The sequence below is a fragment of the Neoarius graeffei genome, chromosome 20, assembly GCF_027579695.1.
Source record: "Neoarius graeffei isolate fNeoGra1 chromosome 20, fNeoGra1.pri, whole genome shotgun sequence".
NCBI lineage: Eukaryota > Metazoa > Chordata > Actinopteri > Siluriformes > Ariidae > Neoarius > Neoarius graeffei.
This window is the reverse complement of record NC_083588.1, coordinates 37,691,883-37,717,118: the sequence shown is the minus strand read 5'-3', so window position 1 is coordinate 37,717,118 and position 25,236 is coordinate 37,691,883. Positions and strand designations below refer to the sequence as shown.

The window sequence follows — 25,236 nt, the reverse complement described above, 5'->3', positions numbered from 1 at the left end:
TAGCCTGGGAAATCCCATGCTGCTTTGCACAATCATTCCAATCTGAAAAGACAGCATGGAAACTATGGTCTAAAGGCTCACCTGAGTTAGGGAGCCAATCAGAGAGTGGGGACGGGTGGAAAGACGGTGATGCATACTACTCGACAAACGGAAGCTTGTAGTTTATTTGGGACCGTTTACGGATCACATTTAACATGGCGTTGAATGTCCAAATACGGAGGGTCCAGCTTCTCTCATATTTGTCTTGCACAAACGGCAGTAATCGTTCGGTGCCATTGTTTTCCTATTTTTGTTTTGCCTTCTCTTTCTCTTTCCTTCTCTTCTTCGCCACTCTAACTACGTCACCGGGTACAACTGCCATGATTGGCCATGGGCTACGTATACGCCAAATGATAGACATTCGCAACGTCCAATAAACAGCCGTTGACAATCGTAAACCACACCTCCTACGAGAAATTCAATAGGCGGATTCCAGACCATATTTCACTTGTGATATGGTCTGGTGTTAACCAGACTAGCACTGACCACTATCCAAATCAACAAGAAAATAATGCAACTTGTAAGGAATAGAAACACTGCGATGTGCTGCTCAAGGACAACAAGCAACAGCAGGGTTCATCATTTTCCTATAACGTTCCTCTTGTGCCACAGCAATGGCGACAACTTTTCATTCATTAAGCAATGGCATGTTGTATTTTTCTCTCCATTTACAGTTGTGGAATGTCTGCAAGTCAGGTCATCACTTTAGCAGCTAATAAATACATAAATGTCAACACAGGGTTACAAATATACATACAGCACACCTAATATTTGAGTAAAATGTCTTTTTTGCAAGATTCACCTTGACCAGACTTTTTTTTTTTTTAAATAACCATGAACAAGCTTCTGGCAGAATTCTGGTTGGATATTTCACAACTCTTCATGGTAGAATTGGTAGAGTTCAATTAAATTTTTTTTTTTTCTGGGCATGGACTCGACTTATAAGCACGGTCCGTATATTTTCAATAGGGTTGAAGTCAGGACTTGTTTTAAGCTCAATATTAGCCTGCTTTATCCTCCACAACCAGCTCTGATGCATATTTGGGTTCATTGCCCTGTTGTAACTCCCAAGTCATGTTCAAGTTTCTGATGATTTATGCTGAAGAATTCTGAGGTAGTCCTCCTCCTTCATTATTCCATCCACTTTGTGCAATGAACCAGTTCCACTGGAAGCAAAACAGCCCTAGAGCATGATGATCCTACCACCACCACCAGGTACAGTGTCCCTCTGTACATGGAGGTCATTGTGGCCAAACAACTCACTCAATCTGTGTCTCATCTGACCGTACAGCTTTCCTCCAGAAGGCTTTTTCTTTGTCGGTGTGTTCAGCTTCAAACTTTAGTTAAGCTTGAAGGTGTCACTTATGCTCCATAAGGGGATTATTTCTTGGATAGCAGCCTCTTAGTCCATGGTGATCTGAACTGTAGACAGTGATCCATCAGCTTCCAGTTCATGGCAGGGCTGTGCCATGGTGGTTCCCAGGTTGTTCCTGACCATCCAAACCAATTTCCTTTCAGCTGAGGGTGACAGTTTGGGTCTTCTTCCAGTAAAGCGGCTTGGCAAAGTGACTACACCTCACAATAACTTGCATACAATTGTTTGAACCGATCTTGGAATTTGCAGTTGTTTAGAAATGGCTCCAAGAGACATTCTGAAGTTGCATATATCTGCGATCCTCTTTCTCAGATCTGCACGGAGCTTGTTGGACTTTCCCATTTTACTGTGTTGGTCAATCCAATGGAGTGCTGTAAACAAACCTTTTTTATGAAGGCACAGAGAAGCTACCAGCTGTAGTCAATCATGAGCACTAACAGGATGTTAAGAGACCTCGGCAAGATAGACATTTTGGAAGTTTCAGCACCTCCGAATTAACCCAAGTGAGCGTATGTATATTTTTGACCCTGTATAGATTTCAGAAAACCCAAAGAAAATTAAAACTTGTGCACCAAATTCGAGTGGTTTTTTTTTTTAATTCAAGATGTATGCTATACAATCATTCTGCCACAGAAAAAGAACAGATCAAAGAAATGACTGAAAACCCAAATCTTGCCATGACATTCATGCCACTGTATGTAAACTTCTGACCACAACTGTAAATTCAATACTTCACCAGCCTCTCTTTTCTTTCTCCAAGTTAATAAGCCAAAGATAATAACCTGTGTTAGAGAAACAGCATCACCCTCCATCATTAAGACTTTCCTGTGTATGAAAACTTAAATTTAGAGCTTTATCTCTGACTGTTACACAAATCTTGCCACTGCAGTTCTCTCCCAAGCAGTGCTGTTATTAAAAAACATTAACACTTTACCAAATCAGCACTGCGGTATAAAGAGTAATATTTCTGAAACTGAATAGTGAAGATAAATACATTACTTCAGGGTTGTTGTTTTTTTTATCTACTGGACAAAAAAAAAAAAAAGTCTTATATTAGAATTGATTAATATTAAACAATCTGCCACACCCAGCAGAGATTTCCATTTATGTGCCCATTTCCCCCGCTAGGTCATTTATAACCATTAGCTAAATGGCTGATTAACTGCGTGGGACATTATGAAGGACTAAAACCAATGGATATGCCACTTTGCCAAAGTTTGGTAGACTGGATGAGGAATACCTGGTAAAGAAAGCAAGCACACATGCATTTCCAGCGCACGCTTAGTAAGTGCCTCCACCGGATAGCTGTCTATCATTAGCAAAGCTCAAAAGAGGCTAAACCACAGCAAATCTCCCCCCCCCCCCGAGAGATTAATCTGATCAGGGAGGCAGAGACGCACACTGAACTGCTCCTGGTTCATAAACAGAAAATGCTTAATCTTTCATCACAAGACAATGACTTATTTAAGTGTCCAAGAGGAAAAAGGACTTTAATAAGACGAAAAAAAAAAAAAGATAAGGGAAACGGGTTCCTGGCCACTTCCAACGTAGCTCAGAGCATCCACTGAGGAAAACTTATTACTGATAAACAATCTGAGCTTATAGTGTGACCTCAACTTTGCCTTCCTCAGTTTTAGGTGAAACACAGACCAAAGTGATGAGCACGGTATCTGCAAGGTCAACAAGTCTCCAGCAGATTATAAAAATTACCATAATGTTCATTACACAACATGCACTCAGTTTATATGAGAGAGAGAGAGAGAGAGAGAGAGAGAGAGAGAGAGAGAGAGAGAGAGAGGAAAAAACAATGCATTTTCTTGGAAGGAAACAAAGTAAAAGCGATTCATCATTCATGACTGGTGGCTGAGAGACTTAAAGCGGAGCAGTAAATGACACCAGTTTTTCCTGCTACACTTCCATGCTCGATTCAAGGGCGCACACACATCTTTACAACATGGGGAGAGAGCAGCATCTCAGGAGATTATATGGGTCTGTCAGTCTCTGCTTCAATCTGTCTCGCACTTACTATCTTGCCTCTGCTTGTTGTGTGCGCGCGCGCGTGCATGAGAGATCGACGCAAAGGCTGATCAAGAAAGGAGGAGTGATATAGTGGGTGTGTGGGACTTGAGCACTCACAAGAAAGACTCTGTAGGCATCTTTCCGTCTCACCGGTCCCCAGCAGGCCTCTGTGTCGTTGTATTTTATATTCCCAGCGCTGCAGGAGTGATTGCCACTGTAAAACACAAACAAAATATTAATGCCATTCAAATAAAATTCAATATTAGGTGAGCAGCACAAATAAAACGTACTTTCGCAAACAACGTTGAGTATTACGGCTTATGAAATTGCTGCACTAACAGATAAAGGAGGCAAGAGTTCAGTCACCACCACTCGGGACGAGCCGAGCGAGAGGACCAAATTATCTAATTCCAGTGGTCTAACTGTGCTCTTAACCCACCTCACATCTCTGCAAAGTTTCCTTAAAGAGAGTGTTTAATGGAAAGAAGGAAACTGACTTTTTAATCAACTCTCGGATACCATGCTCATTTCCTTGTACTCAGAACAATACCAACATCTAAGGGCCTCTGCATGCTCTTGCGACAAGGCTTTCGCAGATAGCTTTTCGCAGACAGTTGTAATTTATCGTTGAGCGGGGAGTAATAGGCGTGCGCGATGTTATTCACCGCCACAACGCAAGGGGGCGCAAAGTCCCGAAATTGCTAGGAGTAGTTGGTGGGTGTGGTTAGTGGAGTGTTTATCCTCCGGTTACTTATAATGACTAGAACTGGAGTCGGAGAGATGTACGTACTTCCTCACTTCCTCGATCAACCGCTCTTCGTGCTGCTCCATCTTCGCTCATGTTTTTAAAAATGGCGGTCGTGAAAACAAAACAAACTGGGAAAGTAGGGAAGCGGAAGTGCGTGTACAGCGGATGTAGAGTGGACCAATCAGAGCCCTCTTGTCCGCGACGCCGTCTGCGGTGGTCACAATTTTTGGGAGTTGCGCGCAGAGCGTCTGCGAAGGGTTGGGGGCTACGCAGACGCCATCTGCGAGGACTGCGTTGTCAGCATAAATTGGCCTTAATACTACGCAATCGTATGGGACACAAGCCGAGTGTACGCTGCCGCACTAATGAACAGACAATTTACAAGGCAAAGCAAACTGGGCTCTGTGAGGTCATCATCAAGAAGAGCTCCTACAGCATCTTCACTACAAGTAACCTCATAATACATCTTACATGTGTTTAACCCGTACCTTTAAATCGAGAGCGTGAGGATGGCCAACCTGAGCGTGCAGAGCAGTACCTGCAAGTGCGGCCATTAAAAACGCGTGCAAGGTACCATGAATTGCACACACTTAAAGCTTGCACGTGAGAGCACTTCAGTTCTGCGAGCACCTCTTTCCTAATGCACTTCTTTCCTCATCACTCACCAGGCCCTATACTTTACACGCGAGTGAAAATGTAATTCACGGCACCTTACACCCAGTTTTAATTACCACACTCGCTGACACTGCAGTGCACGCTCCGGTACTAAAACACCATCAAATCTAAAACTTCAAACTCAGCTTGAGGACTTCACTGCAACAGCAAACATTAACACAGCTAAATAAATCACTTCAAAAAGTCCCATTACACCCTGATTGCTTCATACGAAGCAAGCTGCTCATTTCTGTATCAGTATTGCTGACAATAAGTGCATCCCTGCATTCTAACATTTTATCTGCTAGTAATCATTGTTCTTCCCTGCCTACCTTCCATCTTCTCAGCAGTCCACTATCTTCATTTTGCCCTTCTTATCCAAGGTGGTCAAGTTCAGAAATCACCCAGAGATAATGGTGACACCTTAATAAGACAGACTTGAAAGGTGCCTCCTTAGGCTAAGATCTTATTTATAGCATTTTGGGCTATGGGTTTGTACGCAGTAAAAAAAAAAGATTTCTGGGAGCCAAACAATAAAAGGTCAAACGTGAAGAGCCACAGGAGGTAGTCATAAATGCCCAGGGACACAGAGTCAGAGTTGCAAAGGTAGGCAGTGGCGTTTGGCGGCGGGTGTAAGAAATTGGCTGAACCTCACCAGGCCACTTCCATCAATGACATGGGCACAGCAGCAGCATAGATGGCCAAGTCTCCATACAGGTATACAATGATGCAGATGTAGAACATATTGACGCCAACTGTAGAGCAACAACAAAACGGGAAAAATGTTGTTAATCCTCAGGTTGATGACATTCTAAGCAAGTCAGACTAATCCCCCCCACCCACGAGACATCACCAGAACCTGACAAATTTCTCAAAGGAAGCCAACTGATCGACACTGTACATGACCATACTGGACAGAGAACTTTTTTCAAAACGATCATGGCATTTCTCCAAAAAGCTCCTTATATCAGATTGTTTCCTCATTGAAAGTGTTTCTATATGGAGGTGCAGATACTCAAAAGTTAGCAAACCAAGGGTACAAATTTTCACAAGCTAGACTCTGTGTGGCGCATGTTAAGCTGAGACTTGGTTGGCAATTGTGGTTACAAACTAAGCATGGCTAGGCACAAACATCCTGTGTCTGCACACTTGCCTAGATTCTGTATATGTTGCTTGATTTAGTAGACACTTGAGCCAACCAAGTTTCTGTGTAAAATTAAACTTCATCAGGTCAGTAAGGCTGCATAGTGAGCAGCACAACAGCCTCACAGCAAGAAGGTTCTGGGTTTGAGCTCAGTGGCCAAAGGGGGCCTTTCTGTGTGGGGTCTGCATGTTCTACCATGTCTGCCGGGGGATGCTCCGGGTTCCCCCCCCGCAGTCCAAAAAACATGCAGTTCGGCTAACTGGCTACTCTAACAGGGTTAGATCTTAAGGTTTTTCTGCACTAGCCAGCCGGGCTAGTGGCTTGCAAATCGCACTAGCCTGCAGTGTGTTGCACTAGCCCGCTATTTTAAGCCCAATTCCTGTGACAATTGAAAGAATTTTAAATACTAAACAATGAACAAGTTGAAACAACAGAAGCTCCCAATTCAGTGTAACAAAACCAGTACTTTATTCAATCCATTATGGTTCTCTGAACTGTGAGCTGTAATGTTCAGCAACAATGCATTACACCATGTACAATAAATAGAATGAGCTAAAAGATTTTGTGTGATTCAAGATGGCCACACCCATGTCAAGTTATTGCACTAGCCAACACGGGCTAGTAGCAGCGATTTTGCACTAGCCCGTGGCTATCTGCACTAGCCACGGGCTAGCGGGCTAGTGTTAAGATCTAACCCTGTCTAAATCGTCCACTGATTAAACTTGGAGAGGGATGGGCACCACCAAGTTTAAATGCCCTTGACACACCAATGATGGACTTAAAATGTCATCAGTGGTGCCCCTACAGCCCTTGCTGGCTATGGGACAAAGGAGGAGGCTGCATACTTTCAAGTCTGTAGATACAGTATCCAGCATCTTCCAGAACACCAACCACGCAACAAACTGAACTTTCAGCTATAACCTTTACGCAGTGCTGGTAATACATCACCCCTTTCTGACCTTATCTGGAGCAGTCCAACTCCGTGGAAATTATTTTGAGACACAATAAGCACCTAATGCCAAAATGTATTCAGGTGTTCAAAAATTCACACCATACTGCAAGCTTTCCTCACTACTGGGAATATTAATCATCCTAATTAAGAAAGTAATGACTTTGTGATAAAGTCCCTTTTGTGCTTCTCTTCCTCACTGGCTGCATCCATCCATCCAGCACGGTGTGCACACCAAAGCAAGACAGCGAAAGCTGTTGAGACGGAGACGAACTCAATCGAACATCCATCAAGTACTGGAGGTCGTGAGGATCTCCAACAGCACTGCTGGCCTCATCAGCTCATTCATTACTGCCAGACAAATTAGATCTTACAGTCCATTAATGCCAAATGAAAAAGCTAACATTATACCCTTTTTACAGGTTTGATAGATGCAGGGTTTTGCCGGGGGGGAGCAATGCTGCCACCTGTTTCCCACCAATCACTGAAGATGAGTAAAGAGAGAATTTATTCTAAAGTGCCAAGTCACACACCATATTGCAATCCATGGTCATTACGTACCTGCTGAATGTGCATTAAACCATTCTGGACATGTTAAGGCATTCATGAAAATATCTAAAATACTGAATATTTTCCTTCCCCCCCCCCATTCAATTTAAAACAAAGTTCAAAAGCAAGAGGAGCTGTTGAAGCAATTGTTTTAAGCCAATTAGTTTTTACAGCTCCCTCAATGTCACCCTATGTTAAGTTTAAAGTAGAGACACTAAAAAGGAGTCTATGGAGCACTTGCATGTGACGTCACAGCCGATCCAGATTGTGACAGACGCCATCTTGTCGGTCAAACGCCATATTTCCGCCTTCTACTTCTACCTTTTCTTCTGGAAAACCCTACTATATACAATTCTACTACAACGGCTGCAGCTACAAGCTCTCCCTACCTGTGCACGTTTTTTGTGTGTATTTTTGCGTGTTGTTCGTCTGTACCGGACTTCAATATCCACTACAACCATATGGACTTACTGGACATTGGTTTCCAGCAGAAAGTGACGGTTTGTAGCGATTTCCATCGCATGCACAACATTCCGGACGAGATAGCGAGACCAGCGGGGTCTCCGTGGATTGTTATCGGAAGCAAAGTGAAGGAGGCGGCGCCGGGAGCGGAAGCAAAAGCGAGGCTGCAGGCAGAGCCGGCCTGTTGACTAAGCTCAGAAAACAGCCACTCAAATCTCCACTGCCAAGCCTCTACCTCTCCAACGCCAGATCCATGTAAACAAGACGAACGATTTGGAATTACAGCTGGAATTACCCTATTCTATAATCGGCTGGTCAGTGCTATACTCAATACTTCAGTGACTTACCCGTCCAATGAGGATTGTTATTTTCTTGTTTACAAGATGCTACATCTGAGTCGCTGACAAATCCTGAATTTCTGTAAAGATAACTGTCCAGAGATTTATATGCACGCAGTGCTTCACCACTGAACAGCGAGGGAAAGTTAATGAGGTAATTATACACGTCTGGGTATTCCACCTCTGGCAGTTCAATATCCACTGACACGGTCGTGAAAACTACGTCCGGTAAGCCATAAGGGTCAATAATCTGTAGGTCGTTTATTTTAGACATATACCTAGTTATCTGTTCATTAGAAAAATGAGCCGTGTAGTCCGTCGGTTGAAATTGATCCATTCTGTACACGAGTGCAGCAGTATTCAGCTGTGTTTTTTACCGACAAGATGGCGGCTGTGTACTTTCCGGTCACGTGACTGCAAGATCTCTATAGGAAAAGACTTTTTCAAGAAACAGCACTTGGGGGCAGCCATGGCCTGAAGGTTAAAAGAAGCAGCCTTCAGCCCAAAGGGTTACCAGTTCAATTCCCAGGGCCGGCAAGAAAAACATGAGGGGAGTGGACTGATTGAACAGCACTTTCCCCTCGCTCTGTATCATGGCGAAAGTGCCCTTGAGTGCACCTAACCCCCAACTGCTACCTGGGCGCTGTAGCATAGCTGCCCACTGCTCTGGGTACGAGTGTGCTCACTGCTTCAGATGGGTTAAATGCAGAGGAGGAATTTCACTGCGCTTGAGCGTACGTGTGATAAATAAAGGCTGCTTCTTCACTTGGCTTGAACATTAACATTTTACAAGGCATAAGCCATGGTAATACTGCACAGATTGAGATCGTCAAGCACTGATTACTTGTCACTATTCACTGTGCAAAAGACATACAAGAGTCTTAAAGACAATGACCAGTACAGTGTTCAGTACGCCATTTAGTTCCTCTGTTTAGAATCCCATCATGAGCCAGTCACATTCAGTCATCATTTCATTTTTCCCCATATGAAGACAACGCAGAAGGGCAAGGGAAAAAAAAAATCCTCCAGTGCTCATTCAACTGGCATTATCTCTAATAAAATACCTGTATGTCCGCGTTGTAATAAAACTACTACTTTCAGACTTATGAATAAACAAGCAATTCTTCCTCCAGATCTGGATCTTTGGACCACACACACGATCACATCACAGGACCAAGAAATGATCTATACTAAATCTTTTGCAAATTTAAAAAAAAAAAAAAAAAAAAATGTATACTCGATTAAAAGGGCCTCGATATCACAACCAAGTGATTATAATCTATTGATGATTTTTTTTTTAAGTGCTATGGTTCATAGGAACCATCATGTGAGCCTCTTCTAAAGAATGCATTTCATAACATTATCTCAATGTTCTGGGTTTTGGATGAGATGACAACTAATTTCAATACACAGGATTTTTCCAAACGCTAGAAACACCGTCTGTAGAAAAGTAGCCGGTAATCTGGTCTAGAACCTTCTTGGAGGAGAGAACAGGTTTCCAAATGAAAATTACTGTATTATTTTCAACTGGCCAGTCATTGTCAACAGGAAAATTATGTACACGCCCACAAAACTGCTGCTTTTTCTCTCCCAGATACAGGCTCAGTAAGACCCTTCACAAAAAGTCCCAGCTCATTCGCAAAGATAAAACCTCCCCGGAAGGCTGGTCTTGAATCCTGTTCAGATGGGACGAGGTTTACATAACAAAATGGGATAATTCCATCATTTGAAGTTGCTACAGTGTGGTTTGTTTCCATCTGGATTGGTAATGTTCTTCCCCCCTCCTGCCCTGAGCAAAATTTCATTCCGAATTACCAATAATGGTGCTCTGATCACTTTAGTCCCATCTGGATAGACATCTCAGATTTTATATACATGCATCATCTCTTGTTTATTTGGCTGCTGCTACTCGCTGGATTTAGTTATCTTTGAATGAAAACAATGTTTCTGGCAAACATGAAACAACAGATGCTCGAGAAGAGCCTCAAAAACTTAAATGCCATTATTTTATGTTATGTAGGCATCATCTTTGCTAGCAGCATGGTAGAAAGAATAAGAAATTATGTTAGCACATAGGACAATATCATTACAGTAGCATATTTATATATGATATGATTTCATGAACCAAAAAATGGAAAAATATCTGATCTAAACATCCAGGTTCATGCGTACTGATAACTTGCTCGTAAGCATGTAACGAGTCACCCAATTCATAATTCGATTCACAATACTGGGTTCATGATTCAATTTTCCCATGATCTTTTTGAATGAATAAATAAATGAAGAAATTCTGTTACCCAAAAAAAGCAATAATTTTTCTATTCATCAATTTAAGTATTACCTTTTAATTAAATAAATAAATAAATGAGATCATCCAACAATAAATTTACCCACATTTGTATAAGGCTGAAGTAAAACAACTTCATCTCCTCTAGCTGCTTTATCCTGTTCTACAGGGTCGCAGGCAAGCTGGAGCCTATCCCAGCTGACTACGGGCGAAAGGCGGGGTACACCCTGGACAAGTCACCAGGTCATCACAGGACACAGACAACCATTTCACACTCACATTCACACCTACGGTCAATTTAGAGTCACCAGTTAACCTAACCTGCATGTCTTTGGACTGTGGGGGAAACCGGAGCACCCGGAGGAAACCCACGCGGACACGGGGAGAACATGCAAACTCCACACAGAAAGGCCCTCATCAGCCACGGGGCTCGAACCCGGACCTTCTTGCTGTGAGGCGACAGCGTTAACCACTACACCACCGTGCTGCCGGAAAACAACCTATTAACTAAAATACTCCTTTTATTAAAAATGAAGAAAAAAAAAGTTAACAAATAGGCCTTTTCTTAATAAACTTACATGAACATTTACTACCGCCACATTTCAGCAGTCTGTAAAGAGATAACGGATTTTTTTGTTAAATCTATTTCTAGTCAATCGCACAATAGCTCTTTCCCATTTTAGAGTTGTTCTGTGCGTTTTCGTGGCATTAGTTGTGTTACTTCCACCTATAGTGAAGTCATGCATATTCCTGTTATTGTACAGCTTGTGCTGTCTAAACACAGTTACAAGCTAAGAAAAACGAAGATTACACAGCCTGATAACCGTGATTCCTTTTTTTATCTAAATCATAAATCTGTATTACGACTTACCGTTACACGATCTTTACATGCCTACTTACTAGGGCTGTAACGATACACCCAACTCACGATTCAATTCGTATCGCGATTTTTGACCCACGATTCGATACACCCACGATTTTTTTAAAATGTTTTTTTAAAGTAGTAAATTTGACTTATTAACCTTTACTTACTTACATTAACTATTTAATAACAATTCAGACCACTGCAGAGAATGAGTAATATGTATGCAAAAATGAACAAATGTATATCCAAAGATTGTTTTATTTCTCAAAATAATACTGTTGAGCCGGAAGCTCTTTTTTTTCGGTTCTGAAAAAAAGTCATTTTTCCAAATCGTGTAAATCCATCAAGATTTTTTTTTTTTTTTTGGGGGGGGGGGGGGGGGGGGGGGGGGTATGGGGTGGCTCTCTCACTCTCATAGGGCCAATGATTTTCTGTGATCGCGGAAAACAGATGGAAATTACAGAACTTTTATAGTGAAACATTGCTCGCGTGTCAAAATGTAACCGCCGCAGAAGGCTTCCGCCCAAGCAGACGCTCAGTGTTGCCAGATACTGTAACGTTTTCCACCCCAAAATATGTTCAAAACCAGCCAAAAAGCACCTAAAACCGCCCAATCTGGCAACACTGCATGCCTTTCCGGTCAAGTGATTGGCTTGTGGCACACCTAGCCAGCCAATGAGCCGCTTGTTTACAGATGATTCGCTCCCCGCGTCGCAACCAGAATGGCGACCGCTTAAAAGAAATGAATGCTCTGTCAGTGGCGAGTGTGGATGTTGCGTGACTCGCAGAAGATTGTCGCAGGTCGGCGAAAAAACGACTTACTAATGGATATAAAAAAATAAAAGTAATTTAAGTAAGTTTAAAATGTAATTTAAATAAAAAGTAAAGTATTCATAAATTGAAGTTTGAAAGCACCTCTGTTTTTGGGCTGAGAAGTTTGAAAGGGTGTACCGCGATTCTGCCTTCTCGTATCGCGACACAGATCGTGGCTCTGCGTATCGTGATTTCGATACGCATATTGTTACAGCCCTACTACTTACTCACGCCATGTCACAGCTGTTTGAATGCAATGAATTATAATTCAAAAAAAAAAAAAAATCTAGTTACACAAATACTTTCTTCCAGACACTGCCCTGAAAAAACTATTCCCACATTTCTTCTTTTGCTCTTCATATTCAAATATACAGTATAAAGGGAGTTAAACAAAAGTAAAACGTGCAGTCAAGGAAAAGCCCAAGTGAAAAGAGAAAGAAACGAGGCCTGAATACATGTACGAGATGAGATCATTTCCTCAGTTCAGTGTGTCAGGGAGAAGCCGGAGTCTTCGGGCCTACAGCATCACACCATTAAGTCCTACAGGCTGAGGCTGTTTAGGATCAACTGACCATCTGACTGCCCTTCTCTGCTCGACCCCTCATCACCAGGGGCTTCAACACGGTCCAGCAGCTTTAGACTTTAAGTAAAAGGTCCATTAATTCACTGGGACTCAGTATTTTTCCACTCACTGTAAAGAGGCGCACACACCACATGATGGATATACCATACAACTTTTCTGTGAGGTGAAAAACTATGCACCGTCCCTGTGAAATAAAGGCCTGCCACAACTGCACTCTATGGTGCAGTGAAATTGCCCATTTTATTTTACCTACAGTCTGTAGTGAGGGGATAGATCTTCTTGATGCACCTATAATGGAGACTGTCTCAAGCACATCTTTAAGGAGATGAATGAGTGCTGGCATGACTTCTGGAACGTCTGCATAAAGCAGATGGAAGACAAGGCACACTCCATGCCATCTTCCTTTCTGATCTTGATTTGTAGCAGGCTGTGCACACTTCTAGGGCATTTATGGTTAAAAGAACTTGAGCCCCGCTCTACTGGGAAAGCTTTTATCTCCTTGGCCAATCGATATTGTCATGCCTGGGCACCTGGGCGAGGATGAAGCGGTCAGTTCACTCTATTCGGCGTGGTGAAAGGTTAGAGCCCAGGGAGCCTTTTCAACACTTCAGACTTTAATAGAATAATGCAGACAAGTGGTGGAGCGAAAGACCGGCGCTCTGAGAAAGACCAGCCCTCCTGCTAAAAGCGCAAGGGTGCGTGTGTCTGTCTCACGGTACACAAGTGTGAAACAACTGCACCACCTAGTGGATAATGTTTACAATCAGGAGTGAACAGTCAGGCCTGGATGGGAAAGCATTGCAGGTATCCAACACTTTCTGTGAAGATGCCAAAAGCAATGCTGGTGAGATATTACACAGTTGTAGAAGAGTGTTGAGTCAGCTGTTGGCCAATAGGACGATCATAATAAAGTGAAAGGAAGCCAGAATTATGAATCTGCTGCAAAAAGACGACACCCACAGAACAGACTGCAGTCCGGAGCTCAAGGTGAACGTCATTCTCTTTCTAATTAAGATTTCCATTATCCCGGCTTTCAGTCTCTACCTGCATCTTTCCCACATCGGTGCAGCACGACGGTAAAAGATTACACCAGGCACCAATGGTGTGCGAGTCTGTAATTACAACCAAAGGCAATTTAATCAGTTTAATTACATCCCATTAGCAGCTGAGAGCTCTTCGCGACCATTAAAATTAGGAGGAAAACTGAGTATGTGGGTGACCTTCAGTACCGACTGTAATTTAACAGAAAGGTTTAAACACAAACTAATTGCTTTAAATGTTACTCCACATCTTAAGGTTCTTATCACAAGCCTGATTTACAGCGTTCACAAAGCTAAAGGGTGGGGAAAAAAAAATTACAAATTAACAAAACTTAGCTGACTTTGGTTTACAGACAAAAGTAATTTTTTTGAGGATCTGCGCTGATAACCTGTAGTAGAGCTTCCAAAAAAAAAGTGAACAAAATTGATTAACTGGCTTAAATGTGCTTCACCCCCCAGTAATGTAAACCAAAACCATGAGGAACAACTCACCATTATTTAGAAACCAGATGATAAATTATTATCTCCATCATCTGCTACAATAACCTACTTAAAATTACAAAAGGAAATATTTTTTAAAATAATCCCACAAGACACCTGGAATTTTTGGATTTACATTAATCTTTTTCCTCTACTGATTTATGGGCAATTCCATGTAAATGTCAACCTCACCATGCAAAAATAAAGCAACAACATGTAATACATCAAAACCACTCCCAGAGATATCACCTAGGCCTGTATTTTACAGATGTGAATAAGTTGAACCAATTTGTAACCAACCTAATATGTCACTGTCAGTCTTTCTTTCTTATAATGTAAACCCCAAGCTAAAATCAACTTTGATCATGTACAATTCTATATTATTGCCACAAGCCACAGAAATGCTAAAATCCACAAAACAGCAAAACAATAGCCATCCTAAATATTATTTAAGAACTTTGATAGTTTTAGCTGATATTTAGAGTTTTTTTCAAAGGGTTATGGTGGTTAAATTGCTGATTTTCTAAACATATGCCATGTCTATTTCAGACGCGTCACATCCATAACGGAATTATGTCACATCCATAACGCTGACTTTTCCTTCCGAAACTCTGCATGAAATACAAAATATTTTAAACAAAGATTTTTTAATATTCACCTTGGACCCCTCTATCAAATGGATATCTCCATTTCGACATTAGGTTTACAATTTCACAGAGTTTGATAAAAATGTACAGTCACCCAAGAAAAGTGATACTTTTTCTGTCACATCCATAACGCATCTTTTATTGGCATTTTCTGGCATGCCCTAGATGTACTATGGGAATTGTTCTTGTTCTATCACTTCTCCAGTATGGTACAGCCTTAAAATATGCAACACCTGTTTAAATACTGGGAGACAATAAAATGCACTGGGTCATTTGTTGCCATTTTGAGTTCAAGTGTCACGTCCATAACGCTGGAATTGCTCTTATCAGACATCATTAAATCTTAATAAGCCAAAAATTAAACAGGCTAAAAACTAAAAATTAGCCTTAACTGCCTCATTAAATGCTGAAAGTACTAAACGTATTTTGCTACATCAAAAATATGAAGCCCCTTGAATGAAATGCAGACAGTATGAAACAACTATTTAGTATATTTTCACTCAAACAGTAGTTTTCAGCTGCTTTCATTTTTAACAATTGTACTTTTGTATTGTGCTGTTTTTATTCACTCATTATATATGCATCTCCAATTTAGATAAGCCGTTTACAAACAGAAGACAAGCTCCCTTATACCCTGTCCACACTAGGGATTTTGTACCGATACGATACTACTTTCGTACCGCAACACCTGTCCACACTAGCAACTATACCGGTATAACTGTATCGGTATGAAACCCACAAATGTATGGGTTTCGTACCGGTACAGTATCGGTACTGTAGCGCTTCACTGTAGTGTGGACAGATGAAGCGGTTCTGTATCGATACAAATATAATGCGCATGCGCAAAGTCACACACCTCAATCGATGTCTTCGCTGAATAAAAGAGTGAAGAAAGGAGATTCGTTTGTTTGTTTCTTTCTCTCTCTCTCTCTCTCTCTCTCTCTCAACTGCCTCGCGCGTTTTATACGATTTGACTGAATAAATGACCACCAGAAATACAGACTTTACATTGACAAAAAGCGCACACACGTTTCATCTGCCATATTCTCGGAAGGAAGTTACTCGGTAACCACGGAAACATTTCGCGCACACGCATTTCAACTACCGTGAAAGAAAACCGCAAACATTTCTCGCTAGTGTGGACAGATGCACTAAACTGTACCGGTATACTCTGTATCGATACAGTTATACCACTATCCTACCGGTATATACATGAACACAGCTTTATATTACCTAGTTCATGTCTGTATCACAAAAGTAGAGAGACTTCGTTTTTAAATTTACACAATTATTTGCTTCTTGCACACATTACAGTAAAAATTAGTTATGCCTATGCGCTTATCTTTGTCATATTTTGACGTAAAAAAACAAGCAGGGGGGTTGGGATAATAATTACACTGATTACAACCATGGCTTCCAGTAGGAGATTTTAGCCGTTCTTAAACAGTGACGACGGAAACACTTCATCTGATTTGGAGAGCGTGTCAGATGAAGAAAAGTGATTCAACTTACTCAGAAAAATAAACACCCACACTTTATTCGTGTTTATAAGGAAAGTGGCTGTGTATTTCGTTTCTAAGCAACTTTAGAAACTGGAAAAAAGTGCAAAAAATGCTGTGCACGCACACTTAAGGTTTTTTGAGTAAAAAGAGGAAAAAAAAAAAAGACACCTGACTTAGTTGAGCAGTTCTTGACAATATGGATTACTACAGTTGAATAGGGCTACTTACTGTATTTTTATTATTTACTGTTTAAGTAGGCAAGAAATTCCACTAATTAACTTTTGATGAGGCACAACTATTAATTGAAAAGCATTCCAGGTGACTACCTCATGAAGCGGTTTTATAATTATGTGATATATAAATCTCACACAGTTCACTTTTATAAGGAAAGCTTATTGCAACAGTGCAAAAGCAAAGACAGAAAAAGAGGAGGGGGGGGACGACATGCACGCAAGTGTGAACAAATGTGCACTGTTCACTTTTTTTTTTTAACAAACTAACAACCAACATGTGCTTTTATGCATTTATATTTTTTATATTCTCATATCTGTTCCACAAGACCTGTGATGTGGCATCGTGCCTCATTGTGGACAAGAATTGCTTTGAAAAATGGCATAGCTAAAAGGACACGGATATTGGAGAACTGTCCAGACTGGAAAAAATCTGTGACTGATTTGCTTTACTTGTAAATTGTTCACTACAGTTCTTTATTTTTTGCTTCTAAAGTTTATTTGTTGCATTTATGGTACTGAAAAAAGATACTCTAACAGTTTTTAGTTTATTAAATGAGTTTTTATAGCAGGTTTTTTTTTCCCTGTATTTGTGGGTTGTGGAAGCATGTCAATGCAGCATCATATTCAAAATAATAATAAATAACAAGAATATATTCTTAAAGTTGAAGATATACTGAAAAAAAGATACCAAACCATCCAGTTAAACATTTTAAGGTTGTTTAATACAGCAAAACGAATTATATGGCTTTTTTTTTTTTTTTACACTTGAAAGGGCCAATATTTGGGGAAAGAGGAAAAAAAAACTAGAGGGATAAATATCAAGTATTCTTCAGCACTTTTACCTTACGAAGTGTTTAAAAAAATGTATTGAAACGTGTGGAGAAACAAAATTCTTACCTTTATTGAAAAACATGGAGGCCATTTGTCCCATCTCAACTCTCTCCACAATATCAAAATGATCCACTGACCCTGTACGCTCTTAAATGTTGAAACAGAAATACATTTCATTGCCAACGTACCTACACACCGAAAGAAAAGAAGGTTACAAATAAGTCAAATACTCACGAACGGAGAGAATTGGTCGAGTCTCCACTAGATCTGACCGCCACCTACAGGTGATCTCATCGTCCGAACAGTCAGAACTAGTGTCACTGCTATTGATCTGGTTAGAAGAGAAACAAAACTGAACTCCTTAATACATTCACCAATAGAAATGAGTTATGTACAAATTTGCATAATCATTTCCTTTTTTTTTTTTTGATGGCTGCAAGTGCTCGGTCCAACTGGGCCGAGAGCCGATGACTATGAAGGCCATAGCATATGATTTATATAGCTTCATATTCTCATTAGGATTGAAATGCTTCAGCACTGGATAAAAGACGATCAGTCAGAATAACTCAGTATTAATTTGCAGTAACTATTCCCTCAAAACGTCCAAACATATCCGAACCATGCAGCAAAATGCCCCGCAGCATAACGAGGCTGCCTTTCATTTGTAGACTGCACGCTGAACCCGATAACCGTGCTTTATTCACGATATTTTTACCTGCATTCGTGCAAAAATTCAAGTAGCTACCACTGAGTGGTTAGAGAAGTCAAAAACTAAGCTCTTTTTGCTGACTGCATTGCAGTCTACTGCCTGTGAGAAATTATATACTGTTGAGTACAATCTTAAGGAGGGGAGGAAAATAAATAAATAAATAAACTAGAAGCCTTTTACGAACCGAAGAAACCTTAACTATACCAAAAAAGCCCATTGTAGATCCGTTTAAGAGTTACTTTTACTTTCATTTTATTTAAACAATTGTAATAACATCTGAAGGGTGACATGGTATAATGTGACAATGAAAAAAAACATCTGTGATAAATTGTGTGTTGTTTGCGAAGTAAAGCGGATTCATTTATTATCCTGCATTAAAACAACTAGAGTACACAGGCAAAGTTAAATAATGACTCCAGAATACAAGCCATTATATATAACTAGTGTGCTGACGTTACCCAAAATAAACATCATGAGTAGATATGCACAGAGATACATCAATTACTGTATTAATTTAAGCAAGTATTGAACAAACTGACAGTAGACTGAGGTGATACCAGTGCAGTAAAAGCCAATTTATGCTGACAACCCAGTCCTCGCAGATGGCGTCTGCGAAGCCCCCCCCCTTCGCAGACGCTCTGCACGCACCTCCCAAAAATTGTGACCACCGCATACAGCCTCGCAGACAAGAGGGCTCTGATTGGTCCACTCTACATCCGCTGTACATGCACTTCCGCTTCCCTACTTTCCCGGTTTGGTTTGTTTTCACGACCGCCATTTTTAAAAACACGAGCGAAGATGGAGCAGCACGAAGAGCGGTTGATCGAGGAAGTGAGGAAGTACGTACATCTATACGACTCCAGTTCTAGTCATTAGAAGGGCCTCTGCATGCTCTTGTGACAAGGCTTTCGCAGACAGCTTTTCGCAGACAGTTGTAATTTATCGTTGAGAGGGGAGTAATAGGCGTGCGCGATGTTATTCACTGCCACAACACAAGGGGGCGCGAAGTCGCTAGGAGTAGTTGGTGGGTGTGGTTAGTGGAGTGTTTATCCTCCGGTTACTTATAATGACTAGAACTGGAGTCGTATAGATGTACGTACTTCCTCGATCAACCGCACTTTGTGCTGCTCCATCTTCGCTCGTGTTGTTAAAAATGGCGGTCGTGAAAACAAACCAAACCGGGAAAGTAGGGAAGCGGAAGTGCGTGTACAGCGGATGTAGAGTGGACCAATCAGAGCCCTCTTGTCTGCGACGCTGTCTGCGGTGGTCACAATTTTTGGTAGGTGCGCGCAGAGCGTCTGCGAAGGTGGGGAGGCTTCGCAGACGTCATCTGCGACGCCATCTGCGAGGACTGGGTTGTCAGCATAAATTGGCCTTTAAGTAACTGGAGGATAAACACTCCACTAACCACACCCACCAACTACTCCTAGCGATTTCGCGCCTTCGCACCCCCTTGCGTTGTGGCGGTGAATAACATCGCGCACGCCTATTACTCCCCGCTCAACGATAAATTACAACTGTCTGCGAAAAGCTATCTGCGAAAGCCTTGTCGCAAGAGCATGCAGAGGCCTTCACTACCACAGATACATCTGAAAACGCCTTGCCAGGGAACCTACAGTGTTTTGAAGTGCCCTACACTGAAGCACACTCCTCAACCTCCATCTCTCCAACGGAGTTTCAAGCACACCCAAAAAAAAAAAAAAAAAAAAAAAAAAAAAGAGACCCCACCCAACCTTAAAGGGGGATATATTATCCGAAATTCGCTTTTTCAGTGCTTGTGCGCATACATTTGGGTATCTCGAGTGCCTACCAACCGACAAACTCTGAAATAAGACGATCCAAACAGTTTCTTTTGTGCCGCCTATTTCAGAACAACATGCTTCAGCAAGCTGATCAGATTCGGCTCCCCTTATTATATCACACGGGGAGTTCATTAGAATTATGCCACCCCTCATCTGAATCTCTCTACTCATGGAATAAAGACTGCCTTTGAGAATGAATACCCATGAGGAAAATGCTACCTCACCAGTTGGTGGTGGTGGGGGGGGTTTGACCAGTGGCTCATTATCATTTAAAGGAACAGGCACTCAAATCGACCGTTTTGAACAGGGCTGTTTAGACAGGGTGAGAAGGGAGCTGTGGTGCTTTAATAATGATACATTTTCAGGACGGTCACCATACAAAGACAATAATAAAAGCAATCGATAAAATGGAAAAAAAAAGTGCAAAACATAATAAAACAGAAATAAAAGTGCAATGGTGGGGTTATTCTAGTCCCAGATTAAAGGGAATATGCGGGTTCTGAAGCAAGATTTGAAGATGATGGAATCAGAGTGTTGCATGTCCTGTGGTAGGGAGCCAAGCGGCTGAAGGCTCTCGACCCCATGGTGGAGCAGGTGGGAGGGTGAGCTGGACAGAGGAGGAGGACCTGAGAGTACGGCTGGGTATGTTGGTGTGGAGGAGCTCAGTAAGGTACTGGGGGATGAGGGTGTTTATGGCCTAGTCGGTAAAAAGTAGGATTTTATAGATGATGCGAAATTTGATAGGAAGCCAATGGAGTTGCTGCAGGACAGGTGTGATATGACTGAAGGAGGGGGTTCTGGAAATAATTCTGGCAGCAGAGTTTTGAACCAGTTGCAGTTTATGGATGGACTTGTCAGGTAAACCAAAAAGAAGGGAGTTACAATAGTCAAGGCAGGATGTAACCAGGGTGTGGACCAGGATAGCGGTACTGTTGGGTACCACATAAATTATGTCACTCGGTCAGCTTACTTTCATCTACGGTAGATGAAAGTAAGCTGACCGAGTGACATAATTTATGTGGGACTGGAATGATAGAGTGCGCCATCAAGGATGACACCCAGACTCTTAACCTGGGGGGAGGGGGAAACTGAGGAGTTGTCAAAGGAAACGGAGAAACTGTTTATTTTTTGAAAGGGTGGATTTGGTGCCAATGAGAAGGACCTCAGTTTTATCACTTAAGTTTAAGGAAGTTATGGGAGAACCAGGATCCGAGATCCTGTAGGCAAATCGGAGAGGGAGGTGGGTGGGAGAGAGGAGGCAGGTTTGGTGGACAGGTAGAGCTGGGTTTCATCCGCGTAGCAATGGAACTGGATGCTAAATTTACGGAAAATACTGCCAAGAGGGAGGAGGTAGATAATGAATAAGAGAGGTCCAAGCACAGAACCTTGGGGTACACCAGAAGAGAGGGGGAATGGTTGGGATGTCAATGTTTTCAGTTGGACCAACTTTATCCTTGGGATATTTCATTAAAGCCAAACAAAACCCAAAAATAAACTCCTTTACACTGACAATTAATATCCATACAAGACATGTTCGATTAGTCATTTGTTCACATTTGTACCCATATCCTTGACTTGCAAGTGATGTCAAAGCAAAATAGAAACCAGGATGTTGGAAATGTTGGTGGAGATACAAATGTGGGGTCAAGCGACATTCCATACAAAACAGTCATGCGTGCGCAACTCTGTTTTTCCACTACTTTAAGTGTTTTTAGCGATGCCATATCTTTGTGCTGTATATGGTTGTGGTCACAACAGTACTCGTGACTGGCACATTCCAATTCTTTAGAATTCCGTCCGTAATTTGGAAAGAGGGCAAGGAAACTGAGGCTTAGTACAGAGAGAAGACAAGGGGATCAGGACACTTCATCCAATGACCACTTCGTCCAATAGTTAAGGCATTTAATCCAAAGCCTTTTTCATACGCACCAATTATTTGATATTTCAGGTATTCCTGTGTTCGTGAACAAAAGCCCTACAAGAGCGCTGCTCAGTGCCTAAAGATTTAGCATGATCCAGCTGGCTTTAAAAATCAGTAACTCAGTCAGGGGAGCTCGTAGCGAAGCCAAATATTACAGGCACCTCCCTCTAAGCCTCCCCATTCGAAAGAGCACAGTCTCGGGTCAGTAGGACCATGCCTCGGCCTGGGATTCACGAACAAAGCACCCACGCCTGAAGATTTAATATGATCCAGCCGGAAACAGACATGCAAGCAAGCAGCCTGCAATGACAAGGGAGTTAACTCACCCCAGGGTCAGCAAGCAGCACGGGCTGACATGGTTACCCCCCCGCCCCTTAGTATTGAAGCACACGTACTATGGCACTCATTTCCCTTACAGAAATGTGTTTTGCTTCAGTCAAATTCCATTGAGAATTCTTCCTTTTTTCGAACAAACAAATACCTGAAATAAAATAACTGATAGCGCGTATGAAAAAGGTTTTGGATGAAATGTCTTAACTATTGGACAAAGTGACCTGTATTCGTACTCTATGGTCAGTAGAAGCACCTTATCTTCAGAAAAGCCTGACTTTTTTTTTTTTAAATATGGGTCAAAGCCTCATCTTCACTCGGTCATTCAAATCGTGGTAATACTGAGAAAATTCAGCATTCCTAGTTGCTATGTATATCCACCATCATGGCAGACGCTCATGACGTAGCACATTTTGATCACATGGTTGCAAGCCATCTATACTGTGTACGCATTCTTCTTTTAAGATGGAACTTCCCTGGGCGCTGCCATCTTACTTTCTCCGAGGTTCAAACATCATGATCCAAGTGCAAATTATGCAAGAGATTGTGACACATCTTACACACTGCATGACTTACGGAGGCTGAGCTCTCGTGGATACACTACTTCTAAATTGTTGTAAACAACCCTGAAGTCGCCCGAGTGTCAAGCATTTGGATGTAATAAGCTAGAACGTCGAAAAGGGAAGCAGGTTTTTCCCCCCCATTCTCAATCCTAAAGGATATTACTCTGAAGGAGCAACCATTAAATGGCTGCACTTCACTTCCAGGATATCTGGAATCACTTTCATTGTTTCTCCCCAAAAAGTACCCAAATTTATCAAAACAATTCATTGATTTCCTCACGAGCAACATCTTGGGGAAAATGGGTCACGGTGGCCATCTGGATGTAGCTCATGTGAAAAATACAAGTGGTATATTTACCAGTAAATCACTCGAAGAAATCGACGAATTGTTTTGATAAATTTGAGCACTTTGCGAACGTTTCTATATAATAATCACAAACTTCATATCTTCAAGCCAATGTATCTGCTCATGTTGAAAAACTCACATTTTTCAGATGAAATACATCACAGGTCTGAGGGACATTTTCTTTTTTTCTCTTTTCACGCTCCAAATCCTGAGCCCTGATTGGCTGGCGAGCGGGTCCGTATCCTATGGTACGGACCCCAGTTACGGACCTCTGGCGACTCGCTCGTTCACATCATCATACATAGCAGAATTTGTCAACATTTTTTTTTTTAAATAAGATTTATTTCTAAGATAATCAAAAATCTTATAAATTTTGCCAGCATTTCTCAGGAGAATAACATTAATTTTACAGCATGGATAGCGATAACGACAGCCTTCACAGCGAAAGCGAGTTTTACTACCCTGAGGAAGAAGAAATTAAAGAGAAACACTTCAGGAGAAAGCTAAAAACCTGTAATTTGCTAACGCCAAGCAAAAACATGGCTGAATCCTGAATGACTCCTATTTGTATAAATAGGGGACTACATAGGCGGCAAAATGTAGTTTTTTTTCCTGCCATGGAAGTGCACTTGTATACCGAGGAGGAAGCCATTTGCATTACAGCCGTGAATGAGGATTCAAAATGGCGGCTCGGCTTGGTTTCCCCTTTTGGGCGCTCTCGTTTTCTGTTAGAATTTGGTAAAGAAAAAAATTATTATTTACCAGCTTAAGGTCGGTCCGTATGGTGAAATACCGTGACCTTGAATACTGACAGTACTTTTAAGACTTCGGTCACGGTATTTCACCATACAGACCTCCCAGCTGGTAAATAACATTTTTTTATATATATATATATATTTTTTTTTTTTTCCCACTCCGATGACATCACTCCCAAGGTTTTCCCACTGACTTGATGCACGTTGTCAAAGTGGTGAACCGGTTCAAAATTAAACAACTTTCCATTAATTTGGGTTTTGTTTTGGTGGATGTGTCCATGCAATACAAAAGAACATTACACAGTGTCGCGAAGATTCTTGTGTTAAGAATATATTCACCACTCAAAGATAAACTTAATATCTTTGTGCAACCGTGTAATATCCTCCATTTACTATTCTATTAAGGTTGATTTTGTGCCCTTGCAAATTTATTTTTATATACAACAACAGCTTGAGCACTACTCAGGTTTTCTGAAGCAATTACCCCATCATCATGTATTGACTTTGGCATTTATGCCCAGAGCATTTCCTGTTGGATCAAGAACGACCTGCAAAGAACTTAAGAGCCGAGAACAGTAAATATGACTAAATGTCTATGAGAACAGGATGTGGATGACAAAGAAAATGTCCAGGCTGCATTCACTGTATCCTGCATCACTCACACACCTCTTCCTGCTCTCTCCTCTTCCAGCGTAGCTGGGCATTGGCTGCAGCCATGGCCTCAATCACAAATGTAGTTGTCATGTAACTAAAAGCAGGCAAGAACATGAGAGCAAAAAACACAGACTGGATTAATAAAAAAGTTACACAAAGCAAGAAAATCACACTGATCCATTGTATACTTTAAATTGAACAGTGTCGGAGCAGAGCAACCACGTTCCCCTCAAAATACCTATAAAAGTGTATTAAAGTTCTTATATGTGATTATATACGCTTACACCACCTACCTCATGAAGGCCAAAAAGGAGAGGAGCACCAGGCTTACAACCCAACCGGCAGTGACGAAGGCTTTGGGCATGGTCAGAGCACCAGTGCCCACGATTATGTTGAACATGTACACCAAGCCAACCTGTGACAGACACACACACAAAATTAGGACTTGAAAATGAAAACCGAAAATGTATCAGCAAATACATAAAATGAAGTGCATTTAGAAAAAGAAAAAAGGAAATCAACATACAGCACTGATACCGGAGTACTTGGATGCCAGTATTTACTCATGCATCAAATCCCCTGACAAAGAATATAGCAT

The 25,236-nt window shown here is 41.5% G+C and overlaps 1 protein-coding gene across 3 annotated transcripts in view; it reads right to left on the bottom strand.

Moving 5' to 3' along the window:
* The window catches only part of tmem104 (transmembrane protein 104), a 113,437-nt gene that overhangs the window by 80,528 nt on the left and 7,673 nt on the right, over positions 1-25,236 (bottom strand). For all 3 annotated transcript variants that reach the window (XM_060901643.1, XM_060901642.1, XM_060901644.1), the window contains 6 exons: positions 24,932-25,053; positions 24,651-24,732; positions 17,793-17,889; positions 17,625-17,705; positions 5,491-5,590; positions 3,551-3,647 (listed from right to left, as the gene is read on the bottom strand). In XM_060901643.1, coding sequence (XP_060757626.1) covers positions 3,551-3,647; positions 5,491-5,590; positions 17,625-17,705; positions 17,793-17,889; positions 24,651-24,732; positions 24,932-25,053 — 579 coding nt within the window. The remainder of the gene's footprint in view (positions 1-3,550; positions 3,648-5,490; positions 5,591-17,624; positions 17,706-17,792; positions 17,890-24,650; positions 24,733-24,931; positions 25,054-25,236) is intronic.